The following is a 17106-nucleotide window of genomic DNA, read 5'->3' as shown; positions in this document are numbered from 1 at the left end:
ATATAGCTTAACATCTTTGGATTGCTGGAAATCCTACATTTTGGTGTACTATAAAATGGGGAAATATATATTTCTTATACACTAGATGATTAACTTTTTGCTCATATTTGTATTGTATCAAGCTTTGTGAAGTAGGTAATTTGAATTTAAACATACAATCAGCACTTCAAATTTATTAAACAAACTTGTTGATGTTTTGGATACAGAAACTTTTTTAAAATAAAAATGTGGTGCTTATTTACAACTAACTAATTTACTAAACAGTAGCATTAACTGTTATAGTACTAGGCACATGAACTGTGGATCGTGAATTAAAACCAATGATTTCAGGTCACCTGGGGCAAATTTTCTAAAATGCCTAATGAAACTCATTTGAACTTAAATTCCTACTTGCTTAACTGTCTTTAGAATGTGATGGTCATTTTTTACTAGGTCGTTTTGAAAAAATTATCCCTTTTCTTTCAAGATTTTAGAACTCTTAAATCTTATCCTCCTCCCCTTTTTATTCATAGTCTGGAAGAGAAAAACAAGCTGTCAAGCTTTTTCAACTCTCGATTGATTTCTCAGCTTTGAATGAAACAGTCCAAGTGAAGAAACTACTCTTTCTGCATCTGCACAAGAGGATGCTGCTAGCAGAAGCTGCTTCAGCACTTTACAAACTTTGGTTCCAGGTGCTTTGTTAGCGACTTCCACTAGTTCAGTGGTGTGACTTTTCTTTAAAACATCCTCAGCAAACATGTACTGCTTAAATGGTTCACCTCTGACCCTGACATTTATTATGGTTGGCATGACTGATTGGTGATTAGTAGAAGCTCATGTCATAACGGCATTTTCCTCTCCGGCAGTTAGGCATTTACCCTGGTACTTTGTGTAGAGAATTGGCAAGAAAATGAGATGGAGTAAGCGCTTGATTCATCTGCCTGTGGTTTAACTGTGCTGTTGGTATTTCTTGCTTTAATGTTTCTTGAAATTCTTCCCAAATTTCAGCAGCATCTGTAATACAGCAGCAATCTTTCTGCAGTTTGTCCAAGGCTATGGAAATAGGTTTCACTGTAGTCAGCATATCTTCTACATTCCCTTTTCTACAACTTTGACTACTCTAGCTGTGATACTTCCATCAATGCTGTCAAGATTTTCTTCATAGGTGGTCATCAGAATATGCCAGTTCTGAATAAATAGCTCAAAGTAGTCAACCACTAAATTTCACTCTACGAAGCTTCACCTCAAAAGTTAGATGTTTTCCCCTTCATTCTTGTATATAAGAAAATCAGGCTTTAACTCCAGAGTTTTTAGTAAAGGCTCATTGACTCAACATATTATTTTATCTGTGGTAAATTATTTTAAAAGATTATACTAAATCTATACAGCCTAATCTGTATTAAATTCAAATTTCACTTTAAGCTGGTTTATTTTTAGAAACAATTTAATTATAATTTAAATAAATTTTTAAAATCTGTGCTTTACATTTATTTTAAAAAATCTTTATTTCACCCTGCCCCATGTACCAGTGTTTCCTTAGCTTTGAAATTTCACCTGTACATGGACTGCATGCATGGGGTCTGATGTCTGTAGTAGACCATATCAAGGCCTGCCCTTAAATGCTGGGTTTGAGGCTTGCTCCCCAAGTAATTTCATTTACCATAGTTACTTAAGTACCAGATAAATGTTCCCCCAGCATAGTCGGGTTAAAAGCTTCATCTTGGATTTGAATACTAGCTTGAGGCAGGTAGTGGCTCACCTCTGGCCTTGGCTTGGAGCTTGGGGCTGAAGCCACAGCTGAGCTGCTGCTTGCTCTGGTCCAAGGGTGGTTTGTGTAGCAGAGGAAACCACCCAGTGGCTGGGGACACAGAATGTGGTTCAGAGAGAAGCATGGGGGAGACCGTGCAGCCTACCCAGCCCCTACATCACCTGCCTTCCATCATCAGTCTCTTGCTTCCCTCCAGTGGCCTGCCTTACCTTCAGCTTTGGCTCCAGCCTTGACCCAGCTGAAGCCACAACTGGCGCTGCTGCTTCTCTTTGGTTGGGCTGGGCAGGGGCTGCTCTTCTTGCCGACTGCCCCGTAGTAAGTGGCAAGGAGGGGTGAAGAGGGTGAGGGGGAGCCGAGGGATAGGCACAAGCATGGGTGGGGCAAGGGAGGCAGGTACAGAGATGGGGATGGAGGAGGCAAGTGGAAGGCATGGGCATGGAGGGGGAGAAGTGGGTAGAGGGAGAAGGTCTGTTCCCTTGTCTTCCTGCTGCTACTTTATGAATTTAATGACCCTCCAACAATTAGATTCTATACATGGAAAATTGTAATGAATTTATAATTTTCCACACGTGGAATCTAAATCCTGGGGAGTCAGCTTAACATTTGATGTTGTCTTGAATTCAGGTAGATGTGGTCCTTTTTTCATTATGGGCCCAATTTGATAAGTCAGTTGGCTTAGGTGAACAGCCCCACTGAAGACAGCAGAATGACTTATTCATGTATGAGATTTTATAGGGTTGGTCTTCATATAGCAATGAGACTCACGCTCAGGAATTATTTTTCAGGTCTGTATTCCAAACTTTTTTACTTTAACTGCATGTATGTGGCTTTTACAAAATCATTTTCTGAGTTCTTGTAAACCAAGGCTCAGACTTTGTGCTTTTTCTATCTTTTTTATGGTTCTGTGCTGAATTTAGCAAAGCATCATAGGCATATAATACATGTTTGTTTATACAGTCATAAAGTTAAGCATCTAATTCATCGCTTGGCTAAATTTGAGCATATACAATTAATCTATGATAACAAAGATGTTTGCAATGGAAATTCTGACTTTTTAACATTTGATTATAGTAATTTTGAAGAAATCTCTAGATATAATGGAAAGTTTTTCACTCTTTGGTAGAAAACTAACATTTCCATTAACCAGAAGACCCATCAGAATTACACTGTGTAGCTCCATCTGTTGTTGTCCATTACATTTGAACTCTTTTATCTAAGGAAAATGTATATAGAAGAAGAGGTTAATTACTCTGTGGTAGCTTGTTCTTTCTCTCTTGCTGTATATGGGAATACAGCATTAAGTTATTTTTCCTATTGGTTGATCTATATCTTTCAGAGGACTATGGGAATCTACTACTTGCAGAAGCCTTGCTGGAGCAGTGTTTAAAGGAAAATCTTGCCAAAGTGAAGGACTCCATTCCATTAATGGAAAAGAGCGAGCCAGAAATGAGTGAAGCCAAAAAATATCTGACCAGTGTTCTAAACAGGGGAAAATTACGAGTAAGTACTCTAAGCAGACATATATCTTTGCCAAATTGATGCTACTGTTGTGTGATAATTCAAAAGATAGACAAAACTTATGCATCATTCATCCAGGTCCTTGTTTCACAAACACAAATCCGTGTTCCTTTATTAATAACACTAATGCACCATTTGCTGTCTCTTGGCAGTATGTTCAGTCAGAAGAAATCACTTTTTGCTGCTGATGTAAAAACTCTGTTCATTTTCTAATGCACATCTATAGCTGCTTTTTATTTGTGATTTGAAATAAGTTGGCTGGAGGTTTAGGAATTTGGTAAGGTATTGGATATATTCTGCTTGTGTATCTTGCCTTCAGGGGACTGAAAATTATACTAGTCTATAGTGTGGGACTTGCTATACTCTGTAAGAGTTTAATTCTGTGAGGTGAAGCAAAGAGCTGTACTGTTTACTTTGCATTTATTTCAATTCATTTATAGGTACTTGAGCTAAGATTTTCAAAAACCTCCCAGTACCTTTTGGGTGCTACTAATGGTACCCAGCTTGGAAGCATGAAATCAGTAGAGTAGAAGCAGGGGCTTAAGTCCGTTCTGCTTAGGGGTGTGTGTTCTTTAACTTTAGGTGAGCTGTGTGCAGAATGCAGCTCTTTGCATATTTGTACACGGAACCATTTTGTTCCCTTCCTCATTTTGACCGCAGTACCAACTGATGTAGCAATTTGCATTTGTGGAATGTCTTGTCATTGGTCACAGTTATGCAGTTCATGTTTGTTAATCATGAGCTTGTTATTAAGCTATGGGCTCCCAATACTAGTCAGTGCTGCATTTATTAAAATATAAAATGGTTTGTGAGCCTTTTCCTGCTTGAATATGGAAAGCCTGAAAGGTCTCTTCTTTAATTTTAGAAACATCAAGAATATTCATTGTTTCTTTGATTTTGCTGTTGGATTCCTTAGAAAGCCAGCTGGGAGCTTTCTCGGCCCTTAATTTTAAGTTGTGTATGTGTGTGGGGATGATATTGAACCTTTAACAAAGCCATTGTCTCCTGCCTGTTAGTTAGACACTTGCATGAAATGTGAACAAAGCCGTTCTGGGCAATCTCAATATAATTTTTTATTTTTATTTTTTGCTCTTAGTTTCACTTTCTTGCCATACCATAATCTGTTAGTTTTTAAAGTCTTTCTGGGCAAAGAAGATAGGCAAGAGTTTGATTTCCTGGGTTGTTTTTTTGTGTTAGAAACTGCAAAGAAATAACCCCAAACCTTGCAGGTCTTGCTTGTACATCAAAAGTGTAAAATTGGTCAAAAGCCCAAATATTTCTTTGCCAGATCATTTTTTATGATAGCCACCATCTAGCCTGGCAATCTTTTGGGCCTGCCCGCCCTTGTGTTCAGCCTGTCCCCAGGGGGGTGGAATAGAGAATAGGGACCTGCACGTACTTTGTGGGTCAGAGCTGCTTGAATTAGAGAACACAAACACTCACCCACTCACTCCCCTTTGTTACCTTTTGGACTTAGGTATAACCTTGGCCCTGTCTCCCCACACCCATCAGTCTAGGGTGGTGGGCTTCAGGAGGTGCAGAGCTACTAGATAGCCCCAGGTGGGATAGGGGAAGAAGGTTGGAATTGAGTTTCTGTTTTAAAGGAAACTTTACCTCCCTTGGGGTGGAACATAACTGGGAGCAGCCCACTGGTAGTCTTGCCCTTGGCACAGGTGGTGTAGACCTCCACTGGGAAAAATGCAGACAATATTGGCATTTCTGACAAATTTCAATATCCCAGTAAGTTTCAATATCCTTTTCATGGGTGTTAATACAATTGAAATGCAGGCTGCATCCATGTGAGGGGCATCAACTTTGGTGCCTGTTAGCTGTATGTTCCAGGTACAAAACAATTGTTGATACTTTGGTCACTGATTGCATATTTAAAAGCAAGAGCATAAGACTGGGATATTTTTCCATTACCTCCCTCCCATCCTTAGCATTTGAGAGTTAATTACAAGGGAAGTGTCACTATTGAGACTAACTGCCCTGATTTTTGGCTTCCTGTCAAGTACTCAGTTAGCTCTGAGATAGCATTGCTTTGCTCTCCATATCTCTAACCAGAGCCATATCTTTATTTTTCAGCCTAAATATATGACGGAAGCCATGCTGATTCTAGGGAAGCTCCATTATGTGGAAGGATCTTACAGAGATGCAGTCAGCATGTATGCTAGAGCAGGACTTGATGACATGTCCATAGAAAATGAACCCTTGTACCTGCTACGTCTGGTGACGGAAGCATTTGTCATCAAAGGTAACAAAGTGTAAATATGCTTATGTTTATGCTAAATTCAAAGGCAGCCTTAGCATTGATTTGAATGAGAGCAGTGTTAGACTGGTGCTAAAAGCTTTTGAAAAACCTCTCCTATAGTATGTAGTCAATGTAAAAATAAATGTTTTGCAGAGCTTTAGTCCATATGTTCTAAACTTGGCTGTCTTGGCAAAAGATGTTTGAAAATGTTAGACCATATAAAGGCTTCTTGAAGTGGTTGTGGCTATGAATCAGCAGTGCATTTAAGCATGTGCTTCAATTTTATGGCAAAGTCAGAATACCAGCGGGGGCCTCTGCACATGCTTAGAAAGAAGTGACCTGTATACAAACCTTGAATGACTCGCATAAAGTAATTAACACAATCTTGACAAGTTTTAAACTGTAGGCTAATAGAATAATTGCTTTTTAAAGCAGTTAGTGTATTTCTGCAGTGCATGGAACATACTATCAGACCATATGTACAATGGCAGTTTCTTCTTTTATTTTCCTCTCCCCCTTTTTTTTTTTAGTTATACAAATCTTGCACTGTTTGAGACTTCATTGAAAACAGCTTTAAAATTGCATTTAATTTTTGTAAATGGGGAAAAAAAATCCCTAGTCAGTAATTGAGTGGAAAGAAAAAGACCAGTTATCTTTTCCTTCAGTTGCTTTCAATTCTTTTTATAAATGTTGCTAAATATTGCTATCTATCTACTGCTTTCTACTCTTTTCAGCATGTCCACCAGCTTATTAGGTGAATGAGAACTCTGTGATGATCAGATACCCTCAAATGGTATGTAAAGATTAAAATTAAACCAACCCAAGCACTGTTTGAATGGGCTGTTAAAGTTGATAGTAATTTGGATGTGTTTCACGATCTCACACAGTCATGCATTCTGCATTTTTAACAAAAACCTGTTTGTGCTGCTGTGCTGGCTTTGGATTTCTTTTCTGTGAGCAGTGGATGAGCCTTCTGTGGTAGTGAGCTTCTACTTGCAACTGATTTATCTGTAACTTGCATTAACACTTTTTGCTTGGAGTGAAGGATGTGGCAGAGGCACAGGGAAGTTAGGAAGCAAACGTCCAAGAACAGCTGACAGGAGATTCCAAAGTCTTTTGAACTTCACTAAATCATTCCACTGACTACAGTGGGCAGTAGCTCTGGGGCTGGATAACTATAAAAGTTGTTGTGGTGGGTGGACATGAAGAGATGGAAATGCCCTGTTTCTACTGGGCCTCAAGTAATTGAGTGCCGTATCTCTTGATAAGGCTGTGGAAAGTGGAGCTATCTCTATTTACTGGCTCAGGCCTTTTGTTTTGCTTTTTGTTTCATATTTGCATATAAAAGTGATCTATGTTTTTGTTTGGAATTTGAGACACATGTGAATTGCAGCAATATCATTTTCACATTCCTTGTTTCCCACCTTTTCCCAGTTTATTTACCAGCCTGTGGTTCTCAACTGGGCTACCACAGCACCCTGTTCTGTTGCAAGGGCTCATGAGGGGTGCTGCAGTAGCAGTCGCCGGGTAAATCTGCCCTGCACACTCGCCCTTTATTAGAGCTCTCTGATTAACCTAAAGGAGCTAGCAAGCAGCCTCATGCTGTGTAGCCCTTCCTAGTGCAGTTCCTATATGCTCTTTCCAGAAACAGAAGAGGATGGGCATTTTCACCCATGCCTTTATTTCCAGGACTAGCATAGTAGGGGTGTTTCTTCCCTGGCTGGCTGTGTCACAAGCGTGTAGGGCAGTTTTATCTGGAAGAAGCAGAACCAGCTGAGAAGTTCCAGGTAAGCCAAGGCATCGCCAACAGTGGTTCTCAGCTGGGGGTGCCACTGCATTCAAAAAAGTATTGGTGTATACTGTGACCATGGAAAGGCTGAAAACCCCTGTTCTGAGCTTTTCAAATTCCCACTCTAAAAGTCTCAATAGAAAAAAGACAAAAACAAAACCTGCAAGACAGAAATCATCCAATCAGTTTGGGAAAGAAAGTTGGCTCTATGGCTCCCTGTAGTCTTCCTACATCACACTAACCAATGCAGTTGCTTCTTGATGGAGACAGACAGTTTAATGCAAGGCATTGGTCATAAGACAGCAACAGCTTTTTCCAATTTCTTTACTTGCTTACAAAGCCGTGGAGTCCTCTATGTAAAGTGTGAAGCAACAGTTGGTTTCTGCTCTGACTACAAGGCCTGGTGAACTATGGATATTTTTAATGAAACTCAAAGTTCCTAAAAAAGGTACAGTAGATTCATATTCTCCTCTATTTGGAAATCTTCCTGCATGCAAATGGCCAGGTCTTCATCTGGTTTAGGTTGTTACAGTCAACATCAGTGGAATTATTCAGATTGCCCAAACTGAGGATTTGATGCAAATAAATTCTCAAATATCTTTGAACTTATTCCCTTAGATATCAAGATTTGTTTTCTTTTAGCCTTCTACTTCTAATTTCTTACTCAAATTATAAAAGAAAAAAGTACATTCAATAGCTTTCCATAGTTTTCCTTGTCTGGGTATCTACCCAGTATTCATGCAAAGAAAGCACTCCGCAGCAATCTTCAAGCCCCTGCTTCTTTTGATGGATTTGTTACTGCTGCTGTTCCTAGAACTGACCTTTTGCATTCTGGTGTTTCTGGGTTGGGAAATTATTGCATGGTGCAGTGCTGCATGGCAGACTCCAAGGGTTTGGACAGGCAGCCAGATTAGAAGGGCAGTGGCATTTACTTCATGTCAGCTGTTCTGCACTGTTTTGTATGTCTGTTTCTATCCTGCAATAAGTGGAAGTTATAGTGAGACAGGTTCACCCTAAACAAAACAGGGAGAAGTTACTGGGTTTTGTTTCTAATTCCTATGGCATTAAGCAGTTACAATCTATTGGTTGGTCTGGATAATTTTTCTGTCTGTCCATATAGTTAGACCAGAGATGTCAGAAGTACAGCCTGTGGGCCAGATCCAGCCCATGAAGCTGCTATAACCTGGCAAGCCAGTGGAAATTAAGGCACATGGCTGGGGGATGTGGCAGGAGGGTGAGTGAAGGCTGATGTAGCCCTGGTTACTCTCCATCCATTTTGCTTGTAGCCATTGCTGAGGCCTTACTTCCTTGGCTGCTGGCCCCACTGCTGCCCCATGCTATGCCATGTGTCTTATGCCAGAGCTAGAGTCGCTAGAGCTACCGCTGTGGCCTAGGGCACATGATGGCAGGTCTGACTCCAACCCAGGACACATGGTGGGAACTGGAACTGCACCACATGCCCTGTCCTGGAGCTGCCACTGGGTAGTTTGGAGGAGCTGCTGCCAACCTGGATCAGGAAAATTTAAGGCTTAGTGTTCCAAGTGCTGGAAAACTCATCCGAGGCTTTTCAATGTGTTATAATTAATTAGCTTGCCACTGCAATACAATGCGGATCTTGGGTCTGTTGTGTCTGGGGTTATAAAAATGCACAGAAAAAAAAATACCAGTGTCAAAATTCTTGAGTGGGCACTTACCTATATGAAATAATGTGTTCAAGTTGTTTATAAATGCTGCGGTTTGAGTAGTGTAACAGTGACAGGAGTAATGACAGGGGTCAGGGTACTTTTAGATTAGCTCTCTACATGTGCTGTCTGCTTCCAAGGCCACATCCATCGAGACGGAAGGAGCAGAAGGAAAGTGATGCTAGGCCTTGTTTAACAGATAGGGTCTCAACTCTTCATAATTCCCTCTCAGTTTAGCAAGGACTAGTCCTTACACTCTTTCTCTGATTACCTAGTAGGTTTCTCTTTTCAGCAAGAATGTATTTGGTATAACTTTTTATTTCTGGAAGCCTCTACCATGTTGCACATGCTGTATGGTGAAAGTGATTCTGCTTGTTGCTGTTGCGAAAACAGGGTTAAGCAAGCAAGTGCATCAAAAGCCAAGTTTATTCTCATTTCACTTGTGATATGCTTGGCCACCTGTGTTGTCATCTTCTTCCAGTGTGCGTTGCTCTGAGGCCCAGTCACACCAAGGAAGGAAAGAGCAGTTTCTAGTGTTGCTTTCTGATGTGTAGTCACTATCTACTGTCTAGAACAAGATAGCTGATAAATTCTTTTAGCTTTCAGAACTATTTTGTAGCACTGAGTCACCAGTCTCTTGCTGCATCTTGTCAGCTTCTGCCTAGACTTTCAGTAAACCTAGATTCGTATTTCTGTCATTACTCGCATCTAAATAGGAGCTAAATGCTTCTTAAACATGGATCCCAGATGGTTTAAAGGCCGCACTCCTAAGAGAATGATGACAAAAGCTAGTAGTGTAGATTAGGCTCGTGTCTAAAGACCTTTCACCAAACACCTCTCTGTCAGTGCTTACACAGTGTGAGCAATGTGGCTTCTGACCCTCAGCTTAGTTTTAGAAAAAAAAACTTCTGATTTTTTTTTATATTTCCTGCCTCTCTCTTGGTCTTTTTAAATGGCCAAGAATGTGGGATTATGGGAGATCATCTGCTTGGGAGCATGTTGTTCCTGTTGCAGAGGCTAACATTTGGTTCCTTACACTCCATAGGTAATTATGGTGACAGTAATGGTTTGCATTTACATAACCTTTATTGTCTTGACATCATCAGTTCTCTTTAGAGAGGGAGAGTAAGTACCATTAGGCCCTTGGTTTATATGTAGATAAATCAAGAAAGAGGAAGTCCAATGACTGGGCCAAGCTTATAAAGCAAGGCTGCCAAATGCATCTGGCTCTGTAGGCCAGATGAGCATTGCTGGGCCAGTCTGCAGGCTGCACTGGGCTCACCATAGTCAGCAAACAGGACTGTATGGCACAGCATAGTGTAGTGTGCTTCCTATGTCAGACCGCTGGGTCATATACAGCGCACACAGCTCTGTGGTGCTTAATGGCTTGCACTGCAGGTGGCACATGGGCAACCAGTGCTGCACATAGCTTGGGGGGTGAGGGGCAAGGGAAGCAGGGGCTGGCACAAGGATGTGTGCTGCACCCTGCCAGACAAGCAAGCCCAGAAGTGAGCCATGCTGGAGTCAGCTCACAGGGCTGGCTGGCTGGGGCTCAGCATGAAGCACGTGCCCTGTGCTGGGCCTTGCTGGGCCACATTCAGTACCTGCGGGCCAGATCATATGGTTTCATGGGCCGCATGTCTGACACCCATGTTAGAAAGCAAGTCAGTGATGGAATCCAAAAAAAAAAAAAAAGAGCAACCAAATCTCTTAACTCCCTGTGCCTTGCTGCTGTCAGTTAACATCATGACAAACACTGGCAGGAGAATGGCAGAATGATGGTTCCTGGATTAGAGAAAGTGAAAAATCTTAAGAGTTTGTCTTTAGAGAACAGGCTGGGGCTAGAACCTGTTTGGGGCCCAGTGCAGGAAAGGAGAAGAGGTATGTCCACATGGCTTAAATTAGGAATGTGAAAGGTTAAATAATTAATCATTTAACCTTTAGTTTACCAGTTATTGTTTAGCATGGGATGGGTCACAGTCTGGTAGAGAAGGGGCTGGGGAGGCAAAACAGTTAGTGCCCCAGCAGGAACCCAAAGGTGGCAGGGCAGGCAGGCAGAAGGGAGGAAGGGGGAGGGGGACTAGTACCTCTAAATTGTGAGGTTACAGAGGAAAACAGCAGGTGGCCTGATGACTCACCAATTAAGCAATTAACTGCTCATTCGCAGGTGCTCCCTTCCCTCCCTCCCAGCACAGCATTTCAAGTTTGCCCTACGCTATGAGGGAAAACTGAGGGATGAGGGATTTTGTTGGCAATACTTGATTTATTTGTCATTTTTGTTTGGCAGAAACATTTTAAATCTCATTGGACATTTGGGAGAAAGGATGTCTTAGTTACAGGTCTGGCTTATGCTTAAAAATTATAATATTTATAATAATGCAAGTACAAAGTTTTGGTTTTTTTCAGGGATGGTGCCATGGTCATAGGGAGAAAATTAAGAAAAGTCCTCAAATAGCAGTGGTTATGCTGGATAGCAGAATAAACCATACCGTTATAAGTCTTTTTATAGTGATATGACTGGGGAGGGGTGTATCGTGTATAACTGTTCTGGTACAGTTAAAGGGAAAACTTTTTAAATCCCTTAGCTTCAGCATCTCTTCCTCTTCAGTTAAAGAGCAAGAGGTCACAATCCACATCTCCTGAGCCCTTCCAGCATAGTTCAAGGAGGTTAGACTTAAAAAAAACCCCCAAAAAACCCCCAGAGTTTATCTTAAAAAAAATAAAAATAGGAAAAACTATAGCCTTGCAAACTGCTGCCTTATACTGCTGTAGCAGGCTGGCTAGCAGAGACTTTTAGCAGACTGCACACATTTGGCTGTAGTATTCTGCAGGCTTGCAAGGGCTACAGCCCAGCTGCAGGCAGTTGGGAGTGATTATGGGCTGCCTAGGAGGACTGGGCTATCTGAGAGAGATGCTTAGCTGGCCACAGGAAGATAAAGGCTCCCAGGCAAGGGAGCTGGGGGGGCAGTGGGGGGAGTGAGAGACTGGGAAGAGAGGAGCCAGGCTAGCAGCTGCTTCAAACCCTCGCAACCTTGGGTCTTTTTTCAGACACCGAGGAATAGCCTTTTAACTTAGCCTTTCCCTGGGAGCCTTTTAACTTTCTGTGGCCAACAAATTATCTTCTCAGCTGGCCTAGTCCTTCTAGGCAGCCTGTAGTCAATGCCAACTGCCTTCTGTCAAAGGCCTTCTTAAAGTCTTGAAAAACTATGTCCATGACGACATCACCATCCAAGGATTTAGTTACCTGGTCATAAAAGACAATCAGGTTGATAAGGCAGGACCTGCCTTTGATGAACCCATGCTGATTGCCCCTGAGCATGATCTCCCCTGCAGGCTCCCCCACAGGTGCGTTCCTTGATGATTCTCTCCAAGATCTTCCTGAGCACCAAGGTGAGGCTTACAGGCCTATATTTATTTGGGTCCTCCTTCCTCCCTTTCTTGAAAATTGGGACCACATTAGCCAGTTTCCAATCCCCCGGCACCTGGCCAGATGACCACAAATGTTAATACAGCCAGGCCAAGGACTCTACGATGACCCCTGCCAGTTCCATCAACACCCTCGGGTAGAGGGCATCTGGACCTGCAAAAATGTCTAGCCCTTCCAGAAGATCCCCAACTACATCTGCCCTGACCCTAGGCCTGACAGAGCTATCCCTGAGATTGTCCCTACTGCTGGTAGGTGGGATGTTCTGGTCCCTGTTCAAGAAAACAGAGGCAAAGCAACTGTTAAAAATATCAGCTTGCTTGTCTGGCATAGCCACAAGATTACCATTTGCATCTTGCAGGGGCCCTACATTGCCTGGTGCCCTCTTCTTGCTCCCAATGTACTTGAAAAAGGACTTTTTGTTGTCCTTAATCCTGGACGCTAACCTGAGTTCCATCTCTGCCTTGGCCTTCCTAATATCCCTCCTACACTCACGGGCCGAGGAGGAGTACTTCTCCTTGGTGATAGCTCCTCCCTTCCACTAGTTGTATGCCTCCCTTTTAGTCCTCAGGCATTGCTGAATGCCCTTGCTGAGCCAAGGAGATTTCTGAGCACTCTTACCCCCCTTGCTTCTCTTAGGGACTGTTATTCTTTGGGCCTGGAGGATCGCCCTCTTAAGGTATGACCGTCCCTTGTGGACTCCCATCTTCTCTACCTTCTGGGCCCTCAGTGCCTCCCCCACTAGTCTCTTAAGCTCATTGAAGTTGGCCCTTCTGAAGTCAAGGGCATTAGCCTTGGTGTAAGCCCTTGACACCCTGCATTGGATGGTGAAATCCAGCAGGTGATGATCACTATTGCCCAGGTGGTCAAGGACCTGCAGTCCCTTCACCAGGTCATCCCCTGTGGCCAGGACCAGGTTCAGCAAGGCATTACCCCTAGTGGGGCTATGCACTTCCTGGATAAGGTGAAGGTCCTGTAATATAGCCAGGAACCTACGTGAGCGGTCAGACCTGGCTGTCTGCTCCTCCCAGCAAATGTCTGGGTAGTTTAGGTCACCCATGACAATAACATCTGTTGACCTAACTGCCTTCATAAGCTGACTGGAGAAGTCCTGGTCCAGCTCTTCCCTCTGGTTGGGTGGTCTGTAGTAGATACCCACCGTAAGGTCCCTTTCGCCATGCCCCCCTTGTAGTTTGACCCATAGTGTCTCTGCTCGACCCTTCTCTACCCCGAATCTAATCCTTGATGATGTGAAGTGCTCTTTGACATACAGCGCAACCCCCCCACCTTTCCTCTCTGTCCTGTCTCTTCTATATAGGATGTATCCCCACATGCCTGCCGCCCAGTCATAGGTAGGGTCCCACCAGGTTTCTGTGAGCCCTACTAAGTCTGGGTTCTTACTTGCAATCAGGAGGCACAGTTCCTCCTGCTTACTCCCCATACTACGAGCATTAGTGTAGAGGCACTTGAGGCCTCCTGAGGGTGCACATGCCTCCCTCCCACTCCTAGGACAGTTGTGGCCCCCTACTCCCAGGACATTGATGCTTACCTGGGCTTCCCTTCCTCTTGTCACCCTGTGTGATGGTGGAGCACCCTCTTCACTTGAAGCAGCCTCTTCCCCCGGCGAAGCTAGTTTAAAGCCCACCCTATGAGATCAGCCAACCTAGAGGAAAAGATATGTCTGCCCTTCAGGGAGAGGTGAAGCCCATCCCACCCCAGCATGCCCTCCATACAAAACATGAGTCATTGTCAAAAATCCCAAAGCCTGCTTCATGGCACCAGCTCCGAAGCCGCTGGTTAACCACGTCAGTGCAGGCCTCATGACGCCTACCCTGTCCACTTACCAGGAGAATGGAGGAAAATACCACCTGGGCTCCCATTTTCTTCAGTTGGTGTCTCAAGGCCCTGTAGTCCTCCATGATGTTATCTGGCTTGCCCTTGGATGCATCATTTGTACCCACATGGACCACAACCAGTGGGTAGTAGTCAGAGGACTTGATGATTTTAGGGATCGTCATTGGATCGTCGTCGGCCAATATGCTTCCTTAAAAATCGGATATTAGTATCGGCCCCAAAAATCTCTGTTGGTGCATGCCTAGGAGGAACCCAAAAGCAAAGGCACCCAAAATTTGTTGCCATCTTGGAAATGTGGCCTTAATCTTTTATATAACAGCTTACCCATGTGTCCTGTAAGACTAATATCTTCCTTACTCCGAATGGTGTTCGGGGAGTAGAAAGGTGCAAGGGGGGTGCGTGATACTACTCTTGTAAGAAATGGCTATGAGCCAGTCGGTGCGTTTTGTGTAGGGTGACCATAAGGAAATCTTGGATGCTGCCCCCTCCTCTCCAAACACCCCCCCCAGGCATTCTATTAGATAGGCCAGAACACTGCCAAGCCCACTTCCAAGGCAACAGCGAAGTCAGCAGCACCAATGGAGGTGGAGTGGCATGGTGTGCCAGGCAGGTGGGCAGCAGCAGCAGGCTTCTTGGTGCACTGCATTGCTCCACTTCCCTGCCAGGCTGTGCCCTGCACCCAGAATGCTCATTTTAATTTTCGCTAACCAGCTGGGACCGGCCTATGAAATCTGGGACTGTCCCAGCCAAACCGGGTTGTATGGTCACCCTATTTATGTGTATAGTGTTTATTTTACAACTGTTTCCAAAAAATATTTCAAGCAAAGAAAAAAATGTATACTTAAATATTTCCTTTTGGCTGATAAATATGTGCACTGTGAAAATGGAGTATAGTAACTTTAATATTAGTGTGTCTATATTTAAGAAGGTGTTTTTACCTTGCAGGTCTGTCGCTAGAGCGTACACCTAATTCCATTGCCTCCCAGGCTCGCCTGTGTGAAAGAGAAGAGGAAGTTATCTCTTGTTTTGAGACAGCATGCGTTATTGCACAAGTGTATTTGCAGGAACTTGAGAAGGTAAGGAAGAGATATGCACTAAACATCACTTACGGCTTTATTTTTTTAAAACTTTTCCTTTTAATGAGGCTCCAGGGGTGTGATCAGTGAAAGCTTTGCAAATCTGAAAAGAGAATTTATGCTTTCTGATTAATGGATGGGAAGGAATGTTAGAAGGGCTCCCAACCATTGTGTTTTTGTCAACAACAATTTTGATATAAGCAACTCTTCACCCTTTTTGGTTCCCTCTGCTGGGTAACTGAATGCTGATGCTAGGTGACTGAATTCAATGAAGGGGCAGTATTGTGATGCCTAATTCAGTAATGACTAGATTTCTCCCAACAAAGTTGTTTGAAACCTTGAATCACGCTCTGGATGTTAACTGTACTGAGCAAAGCAAGTATTTATCTGTTAAAAGGACCAGACAAGACATCGTTGTACTAAGCGGAGGCAGGAGAGACATTACTAAATAAAAAAAACATGTATTTATATAATATCTTTCATCTTAATTGATCCTTAAGGCCCTTTACATCAGATCTGTATTTGATGTACAAGTTGCACAACAGATCACTTCATCCTGTGATGGCACACAATTGCCAGTGTGACATTAACCAGAGCACTTCAGCTTCTCTGAGTGAAACTATGAGTGTAACCAAGGCAGGTGAAAAGATATTAATTGATTGGAATTTGGCCAGGGCATAAATATTAAGATTTTTAAACCCTTGCTTTTACAAAAAATGTTATGGGTTCTCCTAAGAACATTTCATTCTGTGTGAGTACACACATGCCTTAAGTGCTTGAGCTTGAAAATTTTTGCTATTCTGTACCCATACAACATGCGTCCCTGCTCCTCTTCATGCTCAGCACCGAGGACAGGAAGGATGGTGGACACTTCCCATTCATCAGATCCACTAAATTGTCTGCTGGTTCACAGGCTTTCTGCTGTCCTGACAGACTGCAGGTTCCCTACTTCATGCCCATTTGCAGGAGTAGTTCTAGTGTGGAATTTTTTTTTCAATAAACTTCCTTTTTTTATTAGCAAATTATTTTTGTTTTTATTTCCTCTTTGATAGTTTCTTTGTTGATGGGGGAGAGGGGAGGAACCAGTATTAATTTCTCAGTTAGCTTAGTACTTTCTCCTAGAGAAATCCAGGCCTCCTTTTTATCTTTAAGTACTGCCCCTGCAATAGGGCCATCTCTGACAACAATGGACATTATAAATGCCTTCCACTCTCTTCCCACCCTAGTTATTTACCTAGGTCCAGAAAGGGAAAGAGAGGAGACTCTAAGCTAGGCTTAGTTACTTTAGTATGTGCAGGAGCTGCTTTGGATCCAAAAAAAAAAAAGCCCCAGAAGACTACCTGACTCACCTCAGGCAACCCATGAAATCTGAAAGAGTAGATTTCTTGCCCGAAAGATCATATTTGATGTCTGCACCAGAGAAGCCAGCTTCTGGTAAGGCAAAATGAAGAGGAGTTTTGAGTGAAGGGTGTGGGGAAGGATCCAGTGCTCTACTCAGTTGGGCTTGCTCCTTTTAAACATTTGTAGACTTCGGTTATATTATTCTGGACAAAATTATTATTATTATTATTATGCATGAATTGTTTTCCTTCAAGGTCTGGGGTACATGATTTGCACAATAATTTTGCAGCTTTGCAGGATTTACTTTACTTTCTTCTTTTACATTAAGCTGAGTAGGTGCAACATTGATGGGCATTGACATTCCAAAATGTCGATTAATCACTGTTAAAAAATTGCCTCAAAACTTGTTTCTCATTGACCTTGA

At 42.8% G+C, this 17106-nt stretch overlaps 1 protein-coding gene across 2 annotated transcripts in view; it reads left to right on the top strand.

Annotated features, from left to right (window-relative positions):
* The window catches only part of TTC7A (tetratricopeptide repeat domain 7A), a 246883-nt gene that overhangs the window by 7115 nt on the left and 222662 nt on the right, over positions 1-17106 (top strand). Inside the window, exons 4-7 of one of the 2 annotated variants that reach the window (XM_019549352.1) lie at positions 2105-2140; positions 3084-3247; positions 5351-5519; positions 15211-15341. In XM_019549352.1, coding sequence (XP_019404897.1) covers positions 2105-2140; positions 3084-3247; positions 5351-5519; positions 15211-15341 — 500 coding nt within the window. Of the gene's footprint in view, positions 1-2104; positions 2141-3083; positions 3248-5350; positions 5520-6250; positions 6310-15210; positions 15342-17106 lie in introns of those variants that run through there. The other variant, XM_019549351.1, reaches the window with a different exon arrangement.

Source organism: Crocodylus porosus, unplaced genomic scaffold, assembly GCF_001723895.1.
Source record: "Crocodylus porosus isolate Cpor-Errol unplaced genomic scaffold, CroPor_comp1, whole genome shotgun sequence".
NCBI lineage: Eukaryota > Metazoa > Chordata > Crocodylia > Crocodylidae > Crocodylus > Crocodylus porosus.
This window is presented reverse-complemented; position numbering and strand designations above follow the sequence as displayed.